This window comes from Microcebus murinus, chromosome 2 (assembly GCF_040939455.1).
Source record: "Microcebus murinus isolate Inina chromosome 2, M.murinus_Inina_mat1.0, whole genome shotgun sequence".
Lineage (NCBI taxonomy): Eukaryota > Metazoa > Chordata > Mammalia > Primates > Cheirogaleidae > Microcebus > Microcebus murinus.
The window spans coordinates 114,440,597-114,460,337 of NC_134105.1; the positions used below are offsets into that span (position 1 = coordinate 114,440,597).

Here is a 19,741-nt window from a genome sequence, read left to right on the forward strand (position 1 = left end):
ATATAGTTTTATTTTTTTTCTCTAGACTACCCTTCAATTTTCTGAAATCAGTAAAATTTAATATTTTAATTAATTTACTCAACAATTTGTTGAGTGCCTGTTAAGTGTCATACAGTGCTCTGATCCCCCAGTGATATGGGGGATATAATTTAGAACAAGATACAGTCCCTGCTTTCATTAGAAGTCAAATAGAAACCATGTAAACAAATAGTTAAAATAGCAGTAAGTACCAGGCAGACCACAGATCAGAGGAACCTGGTAATGGTTAACCTGTGGAAGAATGGACCTGTGGAGCCTCTCTAGAGAAGCAACATTTGAATTAGGAACTGAATGATGATGGGAAGGTTGCCACACCTTGGATCTGGGTGAGAGTCTTGTAGACAAAGGAATGCAAAGCACCTGAGATAAAGAACTTGACCTAATTGGGGTATGTGAGAGGGAAGGCCAGTGTAGCTGGTGTTCAGTGAGTGAAAGGAAGTGGTAGGAGATAATGTATGAGAACTGGTCCAGGCCAGATTACCTACAAATGCTCTGATGGCCTTATATTACAATTAGAATACAATCTATAACTACTCTATGGGGATTGAACTATAGAGAGACACTGGGGGAAGCAGGATGGTCATTTAAACTTCCATCAATCTGCCTTAAGAAACATTTGTAGTAATATGTACTGAATTTTATTTCATTTAATCATATTTGCTTCAAAATATATTTCACTTGTCCCAGATCAACAAAAGTTAGGATTCTCTAGAAAAATCCAAATCTACTTTATATATTTATCTTATTTGTGATCTATATTATGAAATAAATCTATTTTAATAGCTTAAATTCAGGCAGTGCTTATTTACAAATATAAATGACAGACTCTGACTGATCTGTTTACGTTTTTTGGCTATTGTCCTACATATTCCAATAATCAGTATGTCCAAATTTAATAACCTAAGGAAATCATAATTAGGAAGATACATGTTGCTCCAGATAATCTTACCACATATTTTTCTTTTCTTTTCTTTTCTTTTCTTTTCTTTTCTTTTCTTTTCTTTTCTTCTCTTTTCTTTTCTTCTCTTTTCTTCTCTTTTCTTCTCTTTTCTTCTCTTTTCTTCTCTTTTCTTCTCTTTTCTTCTCTTTTCTTTTTTCTTTCTTTTCTTTTTTTTTTTGAGACAAAGTCTCACTTTGTTGCCTGGGCTAGAGTGCCATGGCATCAGCCTAGCTCACAGCAACCTCAAACTCCTGAGCTCAAGTGATCCTCCTGCCTCAGCCTCCCGAGTAGCTGGGACTATGGGCACGCGCCACCATGCCTGGCTAATTTTTTCTATATATTTTTGGTTGTTCAGCTAACTTCTTTCTATTTTTAGTAGAGGCGAGGTCTCGCTCTTGCTCCAGCTGGCCTCAAGCTCCTGAGCTCAAAGGATCAGCCAGCCTCGGCCTCCCAGAGTGCTAGGATTATAGGCCTGAGCCACCACGCCCCGCCATTACCACATATTTTTAAAAATGGTAGAATCCCTTTTGTTTGGTCTGCCATGTTGGATAATTTCTACCTTTGATCTTATCTGAGCACACATAATCCTGTATCTAGTATTTAATGAATAGCAGCAGCATTATATTAAAAACTAGGTACTACAGATTAAATCCTTAAATACAGACATTCTGGGTTGGTTCTTTTTGTAAGGTTCTGAAAATAAAAAGCCACAGACTCAAGTAATTGACTGGACGTTTACTACAAACATGTCAAGTGTTCACATTTCTACTTTGAGTGTCACTTGTCATCGTGAAGCATTGCTGGCATTACTTATCAATGATTTTTAAACTAAAGTTTTAAATTTTACATTTTAAAGATAGTTTGTGTTAATGCAAATAGAGTATTTTACATTTACCTTTATTATCACCAAAAGGCAAATATTTGATAAGGAGAATTTGAAAACAACTTTTTTTCCCACCTAAAGGATAGCATGTTCCTTTCAGGTCCAGCATGCACTGGCAGTTTTTAATGGATTCTAGGTTAAGAAATTAAACTTTTGGAATTTACAGCTGGTTTCATTTAGAATAATTCTTCACTTTCATCCACTCCTTATTAAAATAAAGAATTGGCCTATCAGAGAACTTATTCACATTATGCTAAAAAACATATCAGTTTTAATTTAATGTTCCATGTCTTCTTGCCCAAGTTGTATTTAACAAGATTGAATTTTAGACAAATAATAATTTTAAGACCAATAGGACTATCAGGAGAGCAGCTGGAAATTTTCAGGTAACATTCATATTCTTTCTTTCCATGTGTTCAATATAATCTTCAATGTTTCTTGCACAACGTGCTTGTGTTTTACAGGTCTCCTGCAAGCGCAAAATCTTTTAACACAACTACCTCAGCAAAGCCAAGCCAACCTCCTACAGTCGCAGCCAAGCATCACCCTCACCTCCCAGGTCAGTTTTCTTCTCTGGAGGTTCTCTTGCCTTATTGTTTTGGGAGACTTTTGGACTTTATTTGATTTAAAAACCCCAGAAAACCTAATTAAAATAATTAAGTCTTCAAAACTAACCAGAAATTCAAAGCTGAGGTTATCAGTTTGATAAAACAATGGTACCAAAGTCATACAGTCTTTGAAAATCATCAGGAGTCTGTATTTTCTTATAACTGTGTTGGCAGTAAACGAGCAATGAGTTGTGATTCTGTGACACCTCCCCCTACCATATCTGGCAGTAGATTTTACCACTTTAACTGGAAACCTGGAACCTCAGTTAAAACCCATCATTATCCTATGCCCTTTCTGAGAAATAGCAAAGAAGCTCTGGTCTCTCGTTTCTTTCCTGTCAATACTTGGTTGTTGCATTTGCTCATTTATGCTAGACCATGTAAACATTACAAAAAAAAAAAAAAAAGCAAAGTGTTAGGTATTTAGAGGTTTAAATTATAGACCTAGTTCTGCTTCTTACCTGTGTATGATTTTGAGCATATAATTTTTCCTCTGTGGACCTTAATCTTCTCATCTCTAAATTAGGTGACTGAACTGGCTAATCCTGAATCCCCTTGCCCTCTGACTTTGCAGTATGGAATTATCACTTAATACTAACACATTGCCAGATTTGACAGAATTCAGCATCTATGTATGATAAGAACTCTTGCAAACTAGGTATTATAAGAAGGTAACTTTCTTAACCTAATAAAGAGCATCTAACATAAAAACCCCCATCATCATACTTAATGATGAAAGACTGAATACTTTTTCCCTAAGATCAGATACAAGACAAGATGACCAGTTACCACCTTTAAGGTGCTTAGTAGCACAATAAGACAAGAAAAAGAATTAAAGGTTACATATAGATTAGAAAGGAAGAAGTAAAACTATCTTAATTGGTAGATGACATAATTATCCATGTAGAAAATCCTAAGGAATCTACCCCAAAATTTTCTGGAATAAGTTAGTTTAGCAAGTATGTAGGATACAAAGTCAATATACAAAAGTCATTTATATTTCTGTATATTAGCAATGATCATTTGAAAATTGAAACTATGAAAAAAATTTATAGTACTTATGGATAAACTTAACAATGTTTTAAGACCTATGCATTGAACACTATAGTGTCTCTCACCTGGGCTACCATTCACAGGCAGGATCAACTAAGCAATTAAGATAGAGTCAAAGTAGTACCTCTCACTAGTGAACACTCAGAGGCCTGTGTTCCACTCAAGGTTTGTGAGGAGAACAGAATAGTCTTGTCTAATAAGAAAATTTAATATTTTCTTTTTAAAAAGAGCCTATACTCTCATGCCCCCCAAAAAACTTTAGAAGGATTTAAGTAATTAAATGTTTTAAAAATACATTGAATAAACTGATAGATTAAAAGGAGTTTTATCATAGTGGAAAAAATAAAGTAGGCCTCCTTAGATTTGAAGCAACAGATGATGTTGGAAAGGAAAATAAGAAGCTCAGCCAAATGATAGCTTAAAGCTTATGTATACTGAAAAATAAAAGGAAAAAAGCAGATAGGAAAAATTATTTGCATTGACAAAAGACTCAGTCTATAACATTTGATGATCTCATCAAGCATAAGAATAAGTATATAGGCCGGGCGCGGTGGCTCACGCCTGTAATCCTAGCACTCTGGGAGGCCGAGGCGGGCGGATCGCTCAAGGTCAGGAGTTCAAAACCAGCCTGAGCGAGACCCCGTCTCTACCATAAAAATAGAAAGAAATTAATTGGCCAACTAATATATATAATATAAAAATCAGCCGGGCATGGTGGCTCGTGCCTGTAGTCCCAGCTACTCGGGAGGCTGGGGCAGGAGGATCACTTGAGCCCGGGAGTTTGAGGTTGCTGTGAGCTAGGCTGACGCCACAGCACTCATTCTAGCCTAGGCAAGAAAGCGAGACTCTGTCTCAAAAAAAACAAACAAACAAAAAAAAAAAAAGAATAAGTATATCATTAATATATAAATGGATTAAAGACATAAATCCAATTCAAATCCAGGAAATACAGATAATAATTAACATACGAAAATTTCAACTTTGAGTAGTAAGAGAAATATAAATTAAGGCAGCAGTAAGGTATGAAGTACCATTTACTCCCTGAATTAGCAAAACATTTTTTAAAACTACTGACATAAATCATGTGGAGGAAACTAGCATTGTATAGTGGGCACCAACATTGCAGTGTGTATTAAAAGCCATGAAATTGTTGGCTGGGCTTGGTGGCTCATGCCTATAATCCCAATACTTTGGGAGACGGAGGAGAATCACTTGAGGCCAGGGCTCAAGACCAGCTTGAACAGCATACGGAGACCCTATCTCTACAAAAATGTTTTAAAAATTAGCCAGGTGTGGTGGCACACGTCTGTAGTCCCAGCTACTTGGGAGGCTGAGATCAGAGAACAACTTGAGCTCAGCAGTTTGAGGTTGTGAGCTATGATGATGCCACTGCACTCTAGCCTGGGCAACAGAGTGAGACCCTGCCTCAAAAAAAAAAAAAAAAAAAATGCCATGAAATTGTTTATCCTGTTACCAGAAAATCAACTGTGAAGTTATCTCAAAGAACTAATTACGTACATAGGTAGAAAAAATAACTAATATGTATAAAGCTTTTCATTGTGGTATTATCTATGTTAGTGAAAGCATAAATGAAAAGTGTCCAGTAATTAAGAACTGGTTAAATAAATTATGATATTGCCTCAGTCAGCTTTTGAAAAGGATTATTATGAAGACTGAAATGCCATAGAAAAAAGTTAAAGCAATGTTAAATGAGAAAAACTGTGTAAAAAAATGCATGCCATAATTAAGTTAAGGTTTAGAAATGTAGATCTGTGGAAAAAAACTTGAACAAATCCGCAAAATGAAACCTAAATTATTTAAACAACAAATGATTTATTTTTTCCCCTTAAAATAGTTTAAATAATCTTATAATACTATTTTTATAATAATGTCACATGTTGGAGATGTGATAGTGATAAACAAGACAGATATGGTCTTTATTGTTTCTACAGTGTAAGTGGCATATTTATGAAACAGATTTTTTAAAATAATTTATTTAAAGGCATAAGACATTTATTCAGACCTTTTGGAAACCCAGATATAATGTATTTCATTTTTGTGTATTCAGGTTTTTTTCTATAGAATTACATGCTTATCCTTAACTGTAATTATACTAAACAGAATTTCATAGTCTGCTTTTCCCACTGAACATTAGGTTGTACATTTGGAAGTGTTACATGATTTTCATCACTCTCCATGAATATAGCTGTTTCCTTAAGTTGTTCACTTGTAGCACATTCCAGTTGTAAAACTTAAACATCTGTTTGTATGTTTGTTCTTATCATTCTGTTCCTTCTGCAACAGCCAGCAACCCCAACACGCACAATAGCAGCAACCCCAATTCAGACACTTCCACAGAGCCAGTCAACACCAAAGCGAATTGATACTCCCAGCTTGGAGGAGCCCAGTGACCTTGAGGAGCTTGAGCAGTTTGCCAAGACCTTCAAACAAAGACGAATCAAACTTGGATTTACTCAGGTAGGATGAACCCACTCTTAGTTGGATTTCCCCCCTTGGCAGGTCTAAACGCAGTTGGCCCTCTGTATCCCTGGTTTCCACATCTGTGGATTCAGCCAACCGTTGATTCAGAATATTCAGAGGGGGGAAAATAATGGGTGGTTGTGTCATGTACAGATTTTCTTCTCTTGTCATTATACCCTACACAATAAAGTGTAACAACTGTGGCATTTATATTGTATTAAGTATTATAAGTAATCTAGAGATGATTTAAAGTGTATAGGTAGGTGTGCATAGGTTATATATAAATACACCATTTTATATTCTTGAGCAGACGTCCTCAAACTACGGCCCGCCGGGTGTTTTTGCCGCCGCTGCCTGTCCTGCTTAGCAGCCGACTCGTCCCAGGCCCATGTGTGGAATGTGTGCCACACTCTCCAACGGCCTGAGGAACAGCGAACTGGCCCCCTGTTTAAAAAGTTTGAGGACCCCTGCTCTTGAGGATTACAGCATCTATGGTTTTTGGTATCTGAGAGGGGTCCTGAAACCAATCGCCCATGCATACCAAGAGACAACTGTATTTGCTTTATGTGTCAAAAGAGGCTTCTAAGGAACAATGTTTCTCAGCCATGTTGTTTTTGGTCTTAAACTGTACCTTTTTGTTAGCCATTTCCTGCATTTATAGTTTTAGAATATTGTATACATTTAATTATAAGTTTATCATTTAATGTTAAGTTAAACCTTTAAGATTTCTTCAGAACACAGGTCTCTGAAATCATAATTATTAATGTATCAATAAATTGTGAGAGTTTTAAAAGATTATATTGGGGAATGATATGACTATACTGAGGGTTTTGTTATTTGAAGAACATCTGGTTGTAGACCTTAGTGTTGCATATGTAAGGTTGACAGAGTAAAAATTACAAGGTCTTTTATAATAACTAAAAGAGGAAAAGTTTGAAAGGCTTGTTTAAAAATAGTTTTGGGGGAGAGAGGAGGCTAATAGAGACATGCATGCACATTCTCTAAAGCTGTACTGAAACTAATCAAATAACAATCTATTGAAAATGAAAAACTGAAATTAATCAAAATCCAAATTAATTTTTTAAATGTCAGCTAAAATGATTTAGGATCATTAGGTGAAAAAAATGAAGTTTCTTGGAGGATTGGTTTGGGTGTTTTTATGGAATGGGGAAAGACCTGATGTTTGGAGTGTTTAAGCCACCGCTTAAATACTATTCAAATTATTTTGTGTTGAAAGTACAGTAAGGCTCCACCTACGTTAGTGGGTCAAAAACCAGGATGACATCCCTGCATGTATTCTAGGGATTTTGGGGAATAGACATATATCTCTTTGGAAATTTATTTTTGTTTAAAGAAACTAATTGTATATTGGAAACATAAAATGATTTTAAAATAGATATAATTTTAAAGGAAATGCAGTTACATTTGTAAGTAGTTTCAGTTATGAAAAAAATTATAGAACATTTTAATATTTTTGAAACATCTAAGTGATCTTACCTTTAGCTTTTTTATTTTTGGAGACAGAGTCTCACTTTGTTGCCCAGGCTAGAGTGAGTGCCATGGCGTCGGCCTAGCTCACAGCAACCTCAAACTCCTGGGCTCAAGCAATCCTACTGCCTCAGCCTCCCGAGTAGCTGGGACTACAGGCATGTGCCACCATGCTCCGCTAATTTTTTCTATATATATTAGTTGGCCAATGAATTTCTTTCTATTTATAGTAGAGACGGGGTCTTGCTCTTGCTCAGGCTGGTTTCGAACTCCTGACCTCAAGCAATCCTCCCACCTCGGCCTCCCAGAGTGCTAGGATTACAGGCGTGAGCCACTGCGCCCGGCCTATGATTTCTTTCTATTTATAATAGAGACAGGGTCTAGCTCTTGCTCAGGCTGGTTTCTAACTCCTGACCTGGAGCAATCTGCCCGTCTCAGCCTCACAGAGTGCTAGGATTACAGGCGTGAGCCACTGCGACCAGCCTTACCTTTAGCTTTAAAAAGCTAAAGATAAAACTAGATTGATATGAGTAAGTTGATAAGCTGAAATAAACGTAAAGTTAGCATGTTTAGCAGTGCTTCGGGTGTTAGACTATATTAGCACAGCATACTTTTGTGTTCCTTGGGATGATTCTTGCCTAAATGACATGCCAAAGATGTTACGACTTCTAAAAATCTTTAACATTCTCTCACATAATGGTTTGCTTTTCTGTGGCATTTGATCCAATATATTGCCAGTATTATGTTTCTCCCTCCTGCTCCTCCCCCTCCACATAAAGGACCTTCCTTGTGGTCTGATGTTTTGCTTTATGGTTATCCTATTTTTTGGCATGACCATTTCTTATTTTTCAAAATGGCTATGATGCAGCAGTGGCATTGGTTCACAAACTTTGACTGCTACTGCTGCAGGATGGGAAAATCAGCCAATCAACCTCTGTTTTTAGGTCTAATACCTCACTTGTAGTTATTCAAAGGTTGCTTTGTATCCAGTTTTTTTATATGTATATGCACACACATACACAGAGTTAGACATTCAAGTTATATTTGTTGAAACAAATCCCAATTCTCTGTGTTAAATATACATGTTATTGGATGTTTTAAACAGTTATTATATAATTGCTTATTAAAGGTTACTACAGATGACATTGCATAATTAGAAAGCATGTCATAGTATATAATACACTTATTACATGAGGTACATCCATTATTTCCTAGTGCTAGTCTTTGTTCCTTTTTTCCTTTTACTCTTTAAAAATATTGAAGGGATTTAATATAGTTCAGATTATGTATGAATTAGCTGCTTAAAATATTTACTTTTGTGAAGGATGATGCAAAACCATTGTGAGTTACAAGAGCACCAAGCCAAGCATATACCAAATTAATGAAAATTAGTATGTTAACTGAGAGACCTATTACTTTTTATTCAATTAAATAATTTAAATGTGAAATAGCATTATATTATAAATCTCAATTAAGTGGATTTGTCATTTATTGCTGTGGTTCTAGTTACTAATAGTTAATGGCTTTATTTCCAGGTACCACCTAAGGGTATTGTTTGTTATACTTACTCTGATGTGATTTTTGAATAGATATTTTATGTTTTGTTTACTTGTTACAATTATTATTTTATATAAGATATTATAGAAGTTTGTGATAAATTGGTAGTACGTTGTGCAGTTACAATGCCAGAAAACACTTACTGCCATCTAACTGCTGCAAAAGGTCTTATCCTTACATAATTATGAAGTTTAGTTGGCCCTTGTTTCTAGGAAAGCTATAATCTAAACAGATAAAGTGACCAAGACATGAATATATGTGATACACAAAGCTTAAGTTCAGTGCTTGATATATAATAGGCAGTTAGTGAATATTTGTGGATCGAATGAAGTAGCATTTAATAGATATATAGAGATATAGGTACAGATAAACATATCCATCTATATCTTTAGATCTTTTTATACATATAGAATAAAATATATGGATGGCATTTATGCCCCACTTACATTATTCTGGTTCTTTCAGTTTTACTGCAATTGGAAGGAAATCAATAAACAGTGCACGTCAGTTCTAGTTAGAGTATATTCAGAGCTGTCATTAAAACTTTCCGTGATTGTGGGGATGTTTTGTATTTGTGTTGTCCAATACAGTAGCCACTGTTTGTGGTTATTGAGCACTTGGAAGGGCTAGCGGTGCTGAGGAACCAAATTTTTAATTTATTTGATTTTAATTAATTTAAATTTAAGCAGCCACACATGGCTGGTGACTATCCTATACAAAAGCATAAGATATAGATCACTTGATGTTCAAGTATTCTCGATGCCTCATTTTATCTTATAGTTCCAACATTGCTCCTCTATTTAACTTTTTATCAGAAGTTACTCACCAGTAAGAAAATGGACTCTGAAAAAAATGTTCTTTTGTTTCCTCAACTGCCACCTAATGCAGGTGCTAATAAACAATGTAATATCCAAAACATGGATGTGGGGCCAGGAATCAAAGGACCGGAATAATCTCAACTCAAAATAAATGTTGCCAGGATAGTTGGGAGTTGGGTATCTTGTCATAGAATTAGTTGTGTAGTACTTTGGACCAGAATGTTGTTGCCTTTCTGCCCTGTCACTAAACTAATTGAAATGAGTTGATAAATCATTTAAACTCCATGAGCTTCTATTACCTGTATATAAAATAACCATTAAGATATGGCTTTTTCTAGCTTGAACAAGAGATATTCAGCTAGAAGAGAAGCACTGTATACATTTCAAAGGTTATAGGCTTATAGAGAAAGACATCTTTTGTAATATATTCAGGGGATCATTGTTCTATTGCTGTAAGGTTACCAAGTTTCCAGTGCCCATGAAGGTTTAACTAAATGGGTCAAACCTCTCTACTGTGAATTTCTATCTCTGTAATGGTTACAAAAGTGGCCTTTTAGAATACCTGTTTTTTGTAACCAACTTTGAAATCCAAACTAAGGGTGAAAATAGATTTTTTTCACAGCTTCCAGAAATACTTTATATAGAGAAAAAAAAGAGAGATCATTTCTAAATTTTAAAGTGATTTATGAGAAGTTTGGTTAATTCAGAAATACCAAGGATTATCTAGACAGTTTGTATCTAATCCCTGTAGGTGATATGGATAAATTGATTTTTAAAGATTACTTAAATCGCTTTGGTTGCATCAATTAAGAGGCTTGTTAGACTATAGGCCCTATCTTTTGTTACTTAGTAGCAATTTTGGTATCTTGATTATTACATAAGGTAGCAAGAAGATGGAAAGTATGTGGGACAGTGTTGAACACTGTCCTGATCAAAGCCTAAGAAAGTCCTCACTGGAGTGCTGTGCCTGGCTGAGGAATGGAGTTTATGTGAGACCCAAAAGAGGAATGAGAGCAGTCCTTGGAGTGACAGTCCAGAGTGATGGCTGTAAACGTTAGTAAGATGACTTTTTCTCTATTTTCCTCTCCCCTCTGCTGCTCCGTATTATTGTGCAGGGTGATGTTGGGCTTGCTATGGGGAAACTCTATGGAAATGACTTCAGCCAAACTACCATCTCTCGCTTTGAAGCCTTGAACCTCAGCTTTAAGAACATGTGCAAGTTAAAGCCACTTTTAGAGAAGTGGCTAAATGATGCAGGTAAGTGAATATACAGGACATTCCTTCATTGTTCATTGGGATTATTATATAAATTGGCATTTATATTTCTTACTATATTATTGATACTGAAGAACCTTGAAGCTTACTAATCCTGGGAGGATCATTATAAATTATGGCTATGTAAATCAGAAAGCTAATTCATTTAAATAGTCTAGTAATTACAGTGTAAATAATCAGCAATAACTTGTAGCCTTGAAATATTTCTTATATTTGAGCCAGGGTTAGGGATACACAGACAGTTGAAGGAACGGGATAAGAAGGCCTATGTATTTAGATAAACCCAAAGAACAAGTTATTGTTTCTTCTTTGATGAATTATCATAAGACTTGTTCCTGCTAATATTTCTGGTTTGCTTATTTAAAATGACCATATATTTCATACAAAAAGTTGGACCGCTGTTTTAACTTTTTTGTGTGTGTGCTGAAATTTCCTTTTGGAAGATTTGGATTTTGAGTCACAGAATCATAGACTGTGAGAGCTGTAGAGATCCCCTGGACTATGGTCCTCATTGCAGATGTGAACAAAAATTAGGCCTTTGGGAAAGACAAACCTGAGACACCCATCCTTAGACAGTTTGCTTCAGTAGCTATGGGAGGCCATCTGTAATCTTCCTGAGTTCCACAGGTGAGAATCACCAATCTGTTCCATCCATCTCATTTTACATGTAGCAGAAAGAAACTCAGAGATGTGTATGACATGCCCAGTGTTATTAAATGGTTAAATGGCAGAACCATGTTTTAACTTTAAAGAATTTATAAGTATTTCTTTCTTTTTTTTTTTTACCCTAGATTATACCAATGAAATGAGAGGTCATTTACAAGATAAATATTAAACATTCAAAAATTTCCAAAAGACTTTTATTCCCAGAGTTCATAAACAAACAAATATAATATAAGCGCAGAACTGAAAGAGGTAGAGCTGAGTTTAAGGGTAAGAATAGTAAACTTCTGCTTTCTCAGAAACAAATCAAAAAGTAGTGGTGACAATATAGTCAACTATCCTGGAACAAAGAACACCATTAAGGGCAGTAGAAAGATTCATAATAGTAAACAGTATTTTAATTAGGTTATATGAAAATTTTTCATGTTTGGTTATAGCTTATTTTGTCAAATTTTTTGTCGTTAACATGTGTATTATACACATGAATCATTATGTTCAGCTAATTTTATTTTTGTGTTTTCTTCATTCTTACAGAGAACCTCTCATCTGATTCGGCCCTCTCCAGCCCAAGTGCCCTGAATTCTCCAGGAATTGAGGGCTTGAACCGTAGGAGGAAGAAACGCACCAGCATAGAGACCAACATTCGTGTGGCCTTAGAGAAGAGTTTCTTGGAGGTCAGTGAGGTTTTTACTTTTCATGTACGTGGGATTGTCTGTGTAGTACTGTTAGAAATTGTAGATGATAAAAGATGACATATCAGCCTCTGTCCTTGTGGTTGCTTATAACATAATGGAAAAAATAAATGAAGTAAGTAAGTTACTGACATAGGAGACAGAATCAGAGTTCTGCAGGGTTCAGGAGAGACCAGAGTCACATCCATGTGAGCACTTAGTGTGAGAGAGGTGGCAGCTGCCGTAGGATGCGTAGGAATTAATCCCACACTGGAAAAGGTGGGAGGGAAGCACTTCAAGCAGAGGGATCCAGGGAGGGAACCATGGATTTTTATCAGGAGAAACACAAGTAGTTTGGTAGGCTAAATTCTAGTATCTATATGCCTGTAGTTTGGGACCAGAACACCAGAGACCTTGAATATTAGGTTATGGAGTTTAAGTTAATGCAACAGATATTTGTCAATTTCTTTTTTGTACTAGGCAATATCATAATCAAAGCTTTCAACAAAATTTTGACTTCTCTAATTCAGAAAAGGCTTGAGCACCTTGGGAAGACACTGAATTAGAAGTCTTATTAACTGCGTACTTAAGCAAATCACTTGATTTCTTTAAGATGAAGTTCCTTCATCTGTGAAATACCTGCTTTTTTTGCCTCACAGGCTTATTGTGAGCTCCAAGTTAGATAGCATGGAGCACAGAGAAAACTTAAATTCCTATTAATTCATAAGGTTATTTTGGTATTTTGTTAATTTTATTCAGGATTAAAAGACCTTAAAATGAAAAAATGTAAATATATAAGAACTTAGTTAATATGGATAAATTTTAGTAAGTGTAATGTTCATTAAAACATCTATCTACAGAAGCTCTGTGTTGAAAGTGGCCCGATATGGTCATATATATCCTGGCTTCATTTTCTGACTTGTCCTTCCACATTTGTTTATTTATATTCTGACATGATTATGCCAGTAGTTCAAAAAGTTATTTCAAAAGATGACATTTTTTTCTCCTTAAGAATCAAAAGCCTACCTCGGAAGAGATCACTATGATTGCTGATCAGCTCAATATGGAAAAGGAGGTGATTCGTGTTTGGTTTTGTAACCGCCGACAGAAGGAAAAAAGAATCAACCCACCAAGCAGTGGTGGGACCAGCAGCTCACCTATCAAAGCAATTTTCCCCAGCCCAACCTCATTGGTAAGCATATAAAATAGGGGAGCACAAGCTCAATGGCTAGTTTTTAATTTTACAAATGACCTGTTTAATCAATTTATTTCATAACAGTTATGAATTTACTGTATATATTCACGTTGAATGAGTGTCAATAAAACTGTATTTTAGTTGTTACCAAGGTAATGAAATCTCATGTTATTGAACTAAAAACTTTCTGATCTGTCTTATTTTTTAAAGTGAAGAATTGTAATTCTTTCTTGTTTCATTGCATTTCCATTATACACTTTTCTGTTGTGGTTTATTAGGTTACTCTGTAACCATGGGAGTAAATTTGCTGTTGATTCCAGTTATCTGAGGAAATCTTTAGTTAGTTTTTATTCATGTTGAGGCCTAAAGCCCAATTTATTAAAACTGACACTTACATGATTAAGTGACAATAAATTCCCAGGTAACCTTCAGCTCTGAACTCCTATTAAGACAATCATCTCACTCTGAAACACCATGCAGCCCTTTTCGTGTGTAATCTCATTGAGTAACTTCTGCTGTTTGCATTAGAATATTATTCCTAGAAAGGGCATAGAGTAGTCATGTGACTCCTTTGATTTTTAGTACTGCCAACCAGAATTCAAAAGATGAGAAGATTGTTGAGTTTGCATTTCTGTTCCTTTTTGGTTAATTTGTTTTCATTTTATTTGAATATCATTCCACACTGGAAGGCTTTTAAAACTAAAGTCACCTTTAAAAGCACATATTAGTTTTAGTGAAATTTATGGCTGTTAAATGGTGGGTCTTTAATGATAAAGTTCATGAGATAGTTATGAAAAAGATAGTTATTAAATAATAATTTTGTATAGGTAACTTTTATGTTTTAGGTTTATTTGTACTAAATGGAAGACTATCTTGCAGAACTGTGGTAAAATTTTTTATTTCAAAGAGAAACTTAGTTTTTTAAAAAATTTGCTTCACATTCTTTTCATAATTTCATGTCATTAAAAACAAACACAAAGCAATTCTGCCCCTACAGAGGCAAAAATAAAGGAATACATCAACCCCAGATTCCCTGATCCTGTCAGATAGTTTTCTTTTTAGGTAAAGTTGATAATTAGTATATTTCTTACTGACTTAGAGTGTATCTGACTCAACAGTCAAATTTAGGAATGTTTCTTACTATTTATTTTTAAAACCTGGGCAAAGCTATTTGTGATACCAGTGAAAAATCATCTTCTAGTAGCAACTTTCCAACATAGGATGCCAAGTTTCTCAATTCCAAAATCAAAGAGGGATTATAAAATCATTTCCTCTTAGGCCCTTTTATTTTATTCTGTTGTACATTGAGTTTTTAAAAGTTGATAGGCAAAGTAAGTCCACAATATGGGTTGAAATTTTAAAGTTTTGTTTAAGGTGCTTTGTCCTCATTTTCATTTCTGACCTCTAGGTGGCAACCACACCAAGCCTTGTGACAAGCAGCGCAGCAACTACCCTCACGGTCAGCCCTGTCCTCCCTCTAACCAGTGCTGCCGTGACTAATCTCCCGGTTACAGGTAAGCAGTGAAGCAGCAGCGAGGCCACACCGCTGCTAGGTACACGGGAGACCCATGATAGGTTTCTGTGAGAATCTGCCATTAATTGCGGGATAAGGTATTACCTAAAGATATGGATTGCTTTAAAAAAAAAAAAAGTTATGAATGAAAACGTGAACTTTAAAAAAGATCAGGCATCATTTTGTCATAAAAAAATACTTTCACTCAAGGATTTTCTTAACCTCTTTTGTTTTTTCCCACATTAGTTCATCTTCTACATTGCTCTCAGAGTTATCTTTCAAAAAACACCAATTTTTGGCCAGGCGCTGTGGCTCACACCTGTAATCCTAGCTCTTGGGAGGCCGAGGCGGGCGGATTGCTCAAGGTCAGGAGTTCAAAACCAGCCTGAGCAAGAGCGAGACCCCGTCTCTACTATAAATAGAAAGAAATTAATTGGCCAACTGATATATATATAAAAAATAAGCCGGGCATGGTGGCGCATACCTGTAGTCCCAGCTACTCGGGAGGCTGAGGCAGGAGGATCGCTTGAGCCCAGGAGTTTGAGGTTGCTGTGAGCTAGGCTAACGCCACGGCACTCACTCTAGCCTGGACAACAAAGTGAGACTCTGTCTCAAAAAAAAAAAAAAACACCAATTTTTTTTTCTAAGTAACTCCTTTCCTTAAAAATTTTCAATAGCTATGATTTTTTGCATTCGGAAAAATATTCAAATTCATCAGTTCATAGAAGGTTATTTCCAGTCTGGACCTCATCTTCCATGACTCTTTTACCTACCATACCCTGAACACACAGGAGGGCTCCATCCGTACCTTTGTAAATATCCCTACACCCTGAAGTGTTGTCCATCCTAGCCTATAGTTCTTGATTGGTATTGATAAAACTGTTCCAGTTTATGTTAGTTTTTCTTGGAAATACTCTTTAACTTCCCCAGGAAACTATTTATTTCCACCTACCTGTGTCATAAATAATTGTTTTTATACATCTGTCTTTCCCAATAGACTTTGCACTTCTCAACAGATTTGAGTATTCTTTTTGACACCTCATTATAAAATAAATAATTTTTTTTCCTTTGACCTCCTTTAAATAGTAAATTTTCCAAATATGTTTAAAATGACTTAGCATTGCCATCAAATGTTTTTTGGTGATACTTAGTACGTAAGATGTGCATTTATGATATTTCATAATCAAGCTTACTGTAAGCTAGAGTCGAGGATTTTGATTTTTCCTTACTCATGTTTTAAGTTCATAATACCTCTTTTGCTCTATGAACTGTGATATAAAAGTTGAATAAATGGCTTTATATTGTATTACATTTCTCAGCATTAGAAAATCTCATAATTTTTATTTTAGACAGTATACTTCTTGACCTCTTTTGGGTGTTGGACCTCTTTGAGAATATGGAAGCTATATAGACTTTTCTTCTTACAAAGTAGACATACTCAGAATTTTTAGTAAAATTTAAGGATGTTTATAAATAACAACCCCCATCAGCCCTCCCACTGCCCCTAAGGTGTTTGTGGATACCTTGGGAGCCTGCGGATTCCAGTTTTAAGAACCTCTGTTCTAGAGTATAGCACTTCAGCTTAAAAAGCAAATTGTCAGTGATTGATTGGCTTTATGCTGGGCACCAGGAACATGAAGTTCCTGCCTCTGAGGAGCTTGTTGTCTAAACTGACTTCCAATAATCTGGTAAATTATGAGCTGGAACTTTACCTTCCCAACAAATTATAAGTCATGTTAGGTCTAAGATACCCATTTTTTTTGCAGAAAAATTTCTATTAGTTTAGACCTAAAGAACAAGTAGCTTTGCAGATTACTTAAAATATAGGGAAAATCAAATAGAAGGCAATTTTAAGGATACACACGTACCCAAAACTAGCTAAAAATTTGTATCAGTTTTTGATGAATCCAACTGACCAATCACATTTTCTTAAACTTAATTACTCAGCCCATTTCTGTGGATTTAATTATGACTATTTTCTGAAATCTTGGTAACTCTTCTTAGAATGAAATTTTTTTTTAATTATTAAGAAATTTAACCTTCTAGGAAATTCAAATAGGAAAAACACAGTCACATATATAATTTTTATTTTCTCTTGGAATCATATGTATATAGAATTTCTGAAGTATTTGTACAGTATAGCATTTGATTGCAGCCGTGTGATGTCCTCACAGAGGACCAGTTAGGCTGTGCCTGACTCACAAAACTATGAGATGATAAAATTGTGTTGTTTTAAGCCACTGAATTTGTGGTGCTTTATTACTCAGCAATAAAAAATGAATACAGTAATATTATGTTTGTATAAATATTATACAGAGCCAGCTCAAATGGTTGAATCTATAGGAAGAAAAATGTAATCTTATGGCACTTAAACATTACTGCTTGAAAGAGAAGATTATAAGAGCCAGTGTCAAGTAGATTTTCTTTTCTTCTTAGCACTTGCTCCAAATCTTACCCCAGGTTAATTTTTTTCCCACTTTGGACTGTGCCTTTCTTATATCGCTTCTTTTCTTCTGACGTTTCTATACTGCCTTTCTTTTTCTCTGTTGACAAAAGTAGCATATTCCTTTACTGCATTATTTATTAAAGACATCCAGCATCTTAATCATACCACTTATCTAATGGAATGTATTTTCTTCTTGAAGACCTTGGGATTCCTGTGGTTGCTTATTTTAATTTCTTTTTGTTGTATTTGTGAGTTAGATCCAATGTTTCTTAGATTCCATGTCTTCCTCTATCCTTGATTCCTTGTTGTTTGTCTGGAACACATTCTCAAGTAATTTTTTTCTTTATTTGGAAAGGCTACATGGAAGGTAAAATTTCCAAGTACTAGTTTGTTCAGTAATAGAATTCTAGGTGCAAAATTACTTTTTCTTTGAACTTTGAAAGTATTCCTTTGTTGTGTTTTAGCATCTAGTAATGCTAATGAAAGGTCTGGTTTCAGTCTCTTTTCTTGATTGTTTTTTCTCTCTGTAAACTTTAAGGATCTTTTTATCCTTAATGTTCTGAAATTTCACTAGGAGGTTGCAAGGATTGGGCCTTTTAAAATTTGTCCTCCATAATGAACACTGGAGACTCTGGAAGTGAGGTGTGGGTTGAAAAATTACCTACTGGATAAAAAGTATACACTATCCAGGTGACGAGTACACCAAAAGCGTAGACTTCTCCACTATATTAATACCATTCATCCATGTAAGAAAAAAACATTTGTACCCCCTAAATCTATTTCTTTTTTTAATTGTTAAGCATTAAAAAGAAAATTGTCCTCATTGGTCTTCAGAGAGTATTTTTCAATCTGAAGTAATGTTTTTCTTCAACTGTGATAATTTGTCTTTGTTTTTGTAAACTGTTGTTTTCTAGCATTGGCTCTATTTATTCATTTTGTGCCATTTGTTTTGTATTGTTGGGTTTTTCATTGGCTGGTGAGTTTTGGTTATTCATACTGATGAATGTAAGACTGTATTACTTAATGTCAATAGATTGTAAGGGATTTCTTTGCCATTGTGTACCTTCCGTAACTCAACAGTCCCCTTCTCTGAATGGAGGGCTAGCAGTGGGCTGTGACTGTTGGAGAGAGAACTGCCAAACTATTTCAAGGTATACGAGTAGGAGGCAAGCAAGACTTTACCCTCACACTTTCTCAAAACGAGGAGGATCTCTGCTCGTGCATTCCAGTGCCTACACTAGAATTCGTAGCCTTCCACAGTCAGACTTTTATTTTCTTTGAAGAGCAGTAGGTAACATTGGTTCTGCTCATACGAGAAGTCTGGTGCAGAAAGGGAAAGGCACACTAGCAGAGTTACTATCTGAACAGACTTTTAATCACCCTATTCTTGACCCTATCTCCTACACCTATGTTAGTTTCTGACAACTCTGAGCTTGGACTCTCCTCAGGGCTCCATCAAGAGTGAATAATTTCCACCTCTGTTATAGCCTTATGCCCTTCTGGACTGTAGCTGGTGTCTCTACCATCTGAATTCATCCTTTTTCTCACTTCTGCAAATCTGTATAAATCTTAAGCCCTTTGATATCTGTCACCAGAGCTCTTATTCCCTTTTTATATTTCTTTGGTATCATTTGGAATAGGATTTTAGAAACAAAGGGAAAAATCATATCCTCAGCGCATTATCTTCTGAGAAAAATCTTGTTTGATTGATCTGGTCATCTTTATTTTCCCATAGTGCATGGTACATAATAAGATGCTTGGTGAACATTTCTAGAATAAATGCAAGAATGATTATGACTGTGATTTCTCCTCCAGAAAGATAAGTGTTCTGATGTGTCTCAAAAACTTGCAAAAAATTCCACAGCCTTAAACATCTCAACTAAACGTGCTCAGACCCCAATTGTTTTTCCAAGATATGTTTCATAATGGCAAAAGAGTTGATTTCTCAGGAAGATACAGCAATTATAATTATATAGCTATCAAACAACAGAGGCCCAAGATACAGGAAACAAAAATGAACAAAGTTTAAAGGAGATATAGACAATTCAACAATAATAGTTGGAGACATTTGATTAATTTGAACTAAGTAAAAAACAAAATTCAAGAATATG

The 19,741-nt window shown here is 35.3% G+C and overlaps 1 protein-coding gene across 4 annotated transcripts in view; it reads left to right on the forward strand.

Annotated features, from left to right (window-relative positions):
• Positions 1-19,741, forward strand: part of POU2F1 (POU class 2 homeobox 1) — a 164,690-nt gene that overhangs the window by 132,077 nt on the left and 12,872 nt on the right. For all 4 annotated transcript variants that reach the window (XM_012783849.2, XM_076000357.1, XM_076000358.1 and 1 more), the window contains 6 exons: positions 2,327-2,421; positions 5,828-6,001; positions 10,983-11,124; positions 12,340-12,479; positions 13,489-13,668; positions 15,080-15,185. In XM_012783849.2, coding sequence (XP_012639303.1) covers positions 2,327-2,421; positions 5,828-6,001; positions 10,983-11,124; positions 12,340-12,479; positions 13,489-13,668; positions 15,080-15,185 — 837 coding nt within the window. The remainder of the gene's footprint in view (positions 1-2,326; positions 2,422-5,827; positions 6,002-10,982; positions 11,125-12,339; positions 12,480-13,488; positions 13,669-15,079; positions 15,186-19,741) is intronic.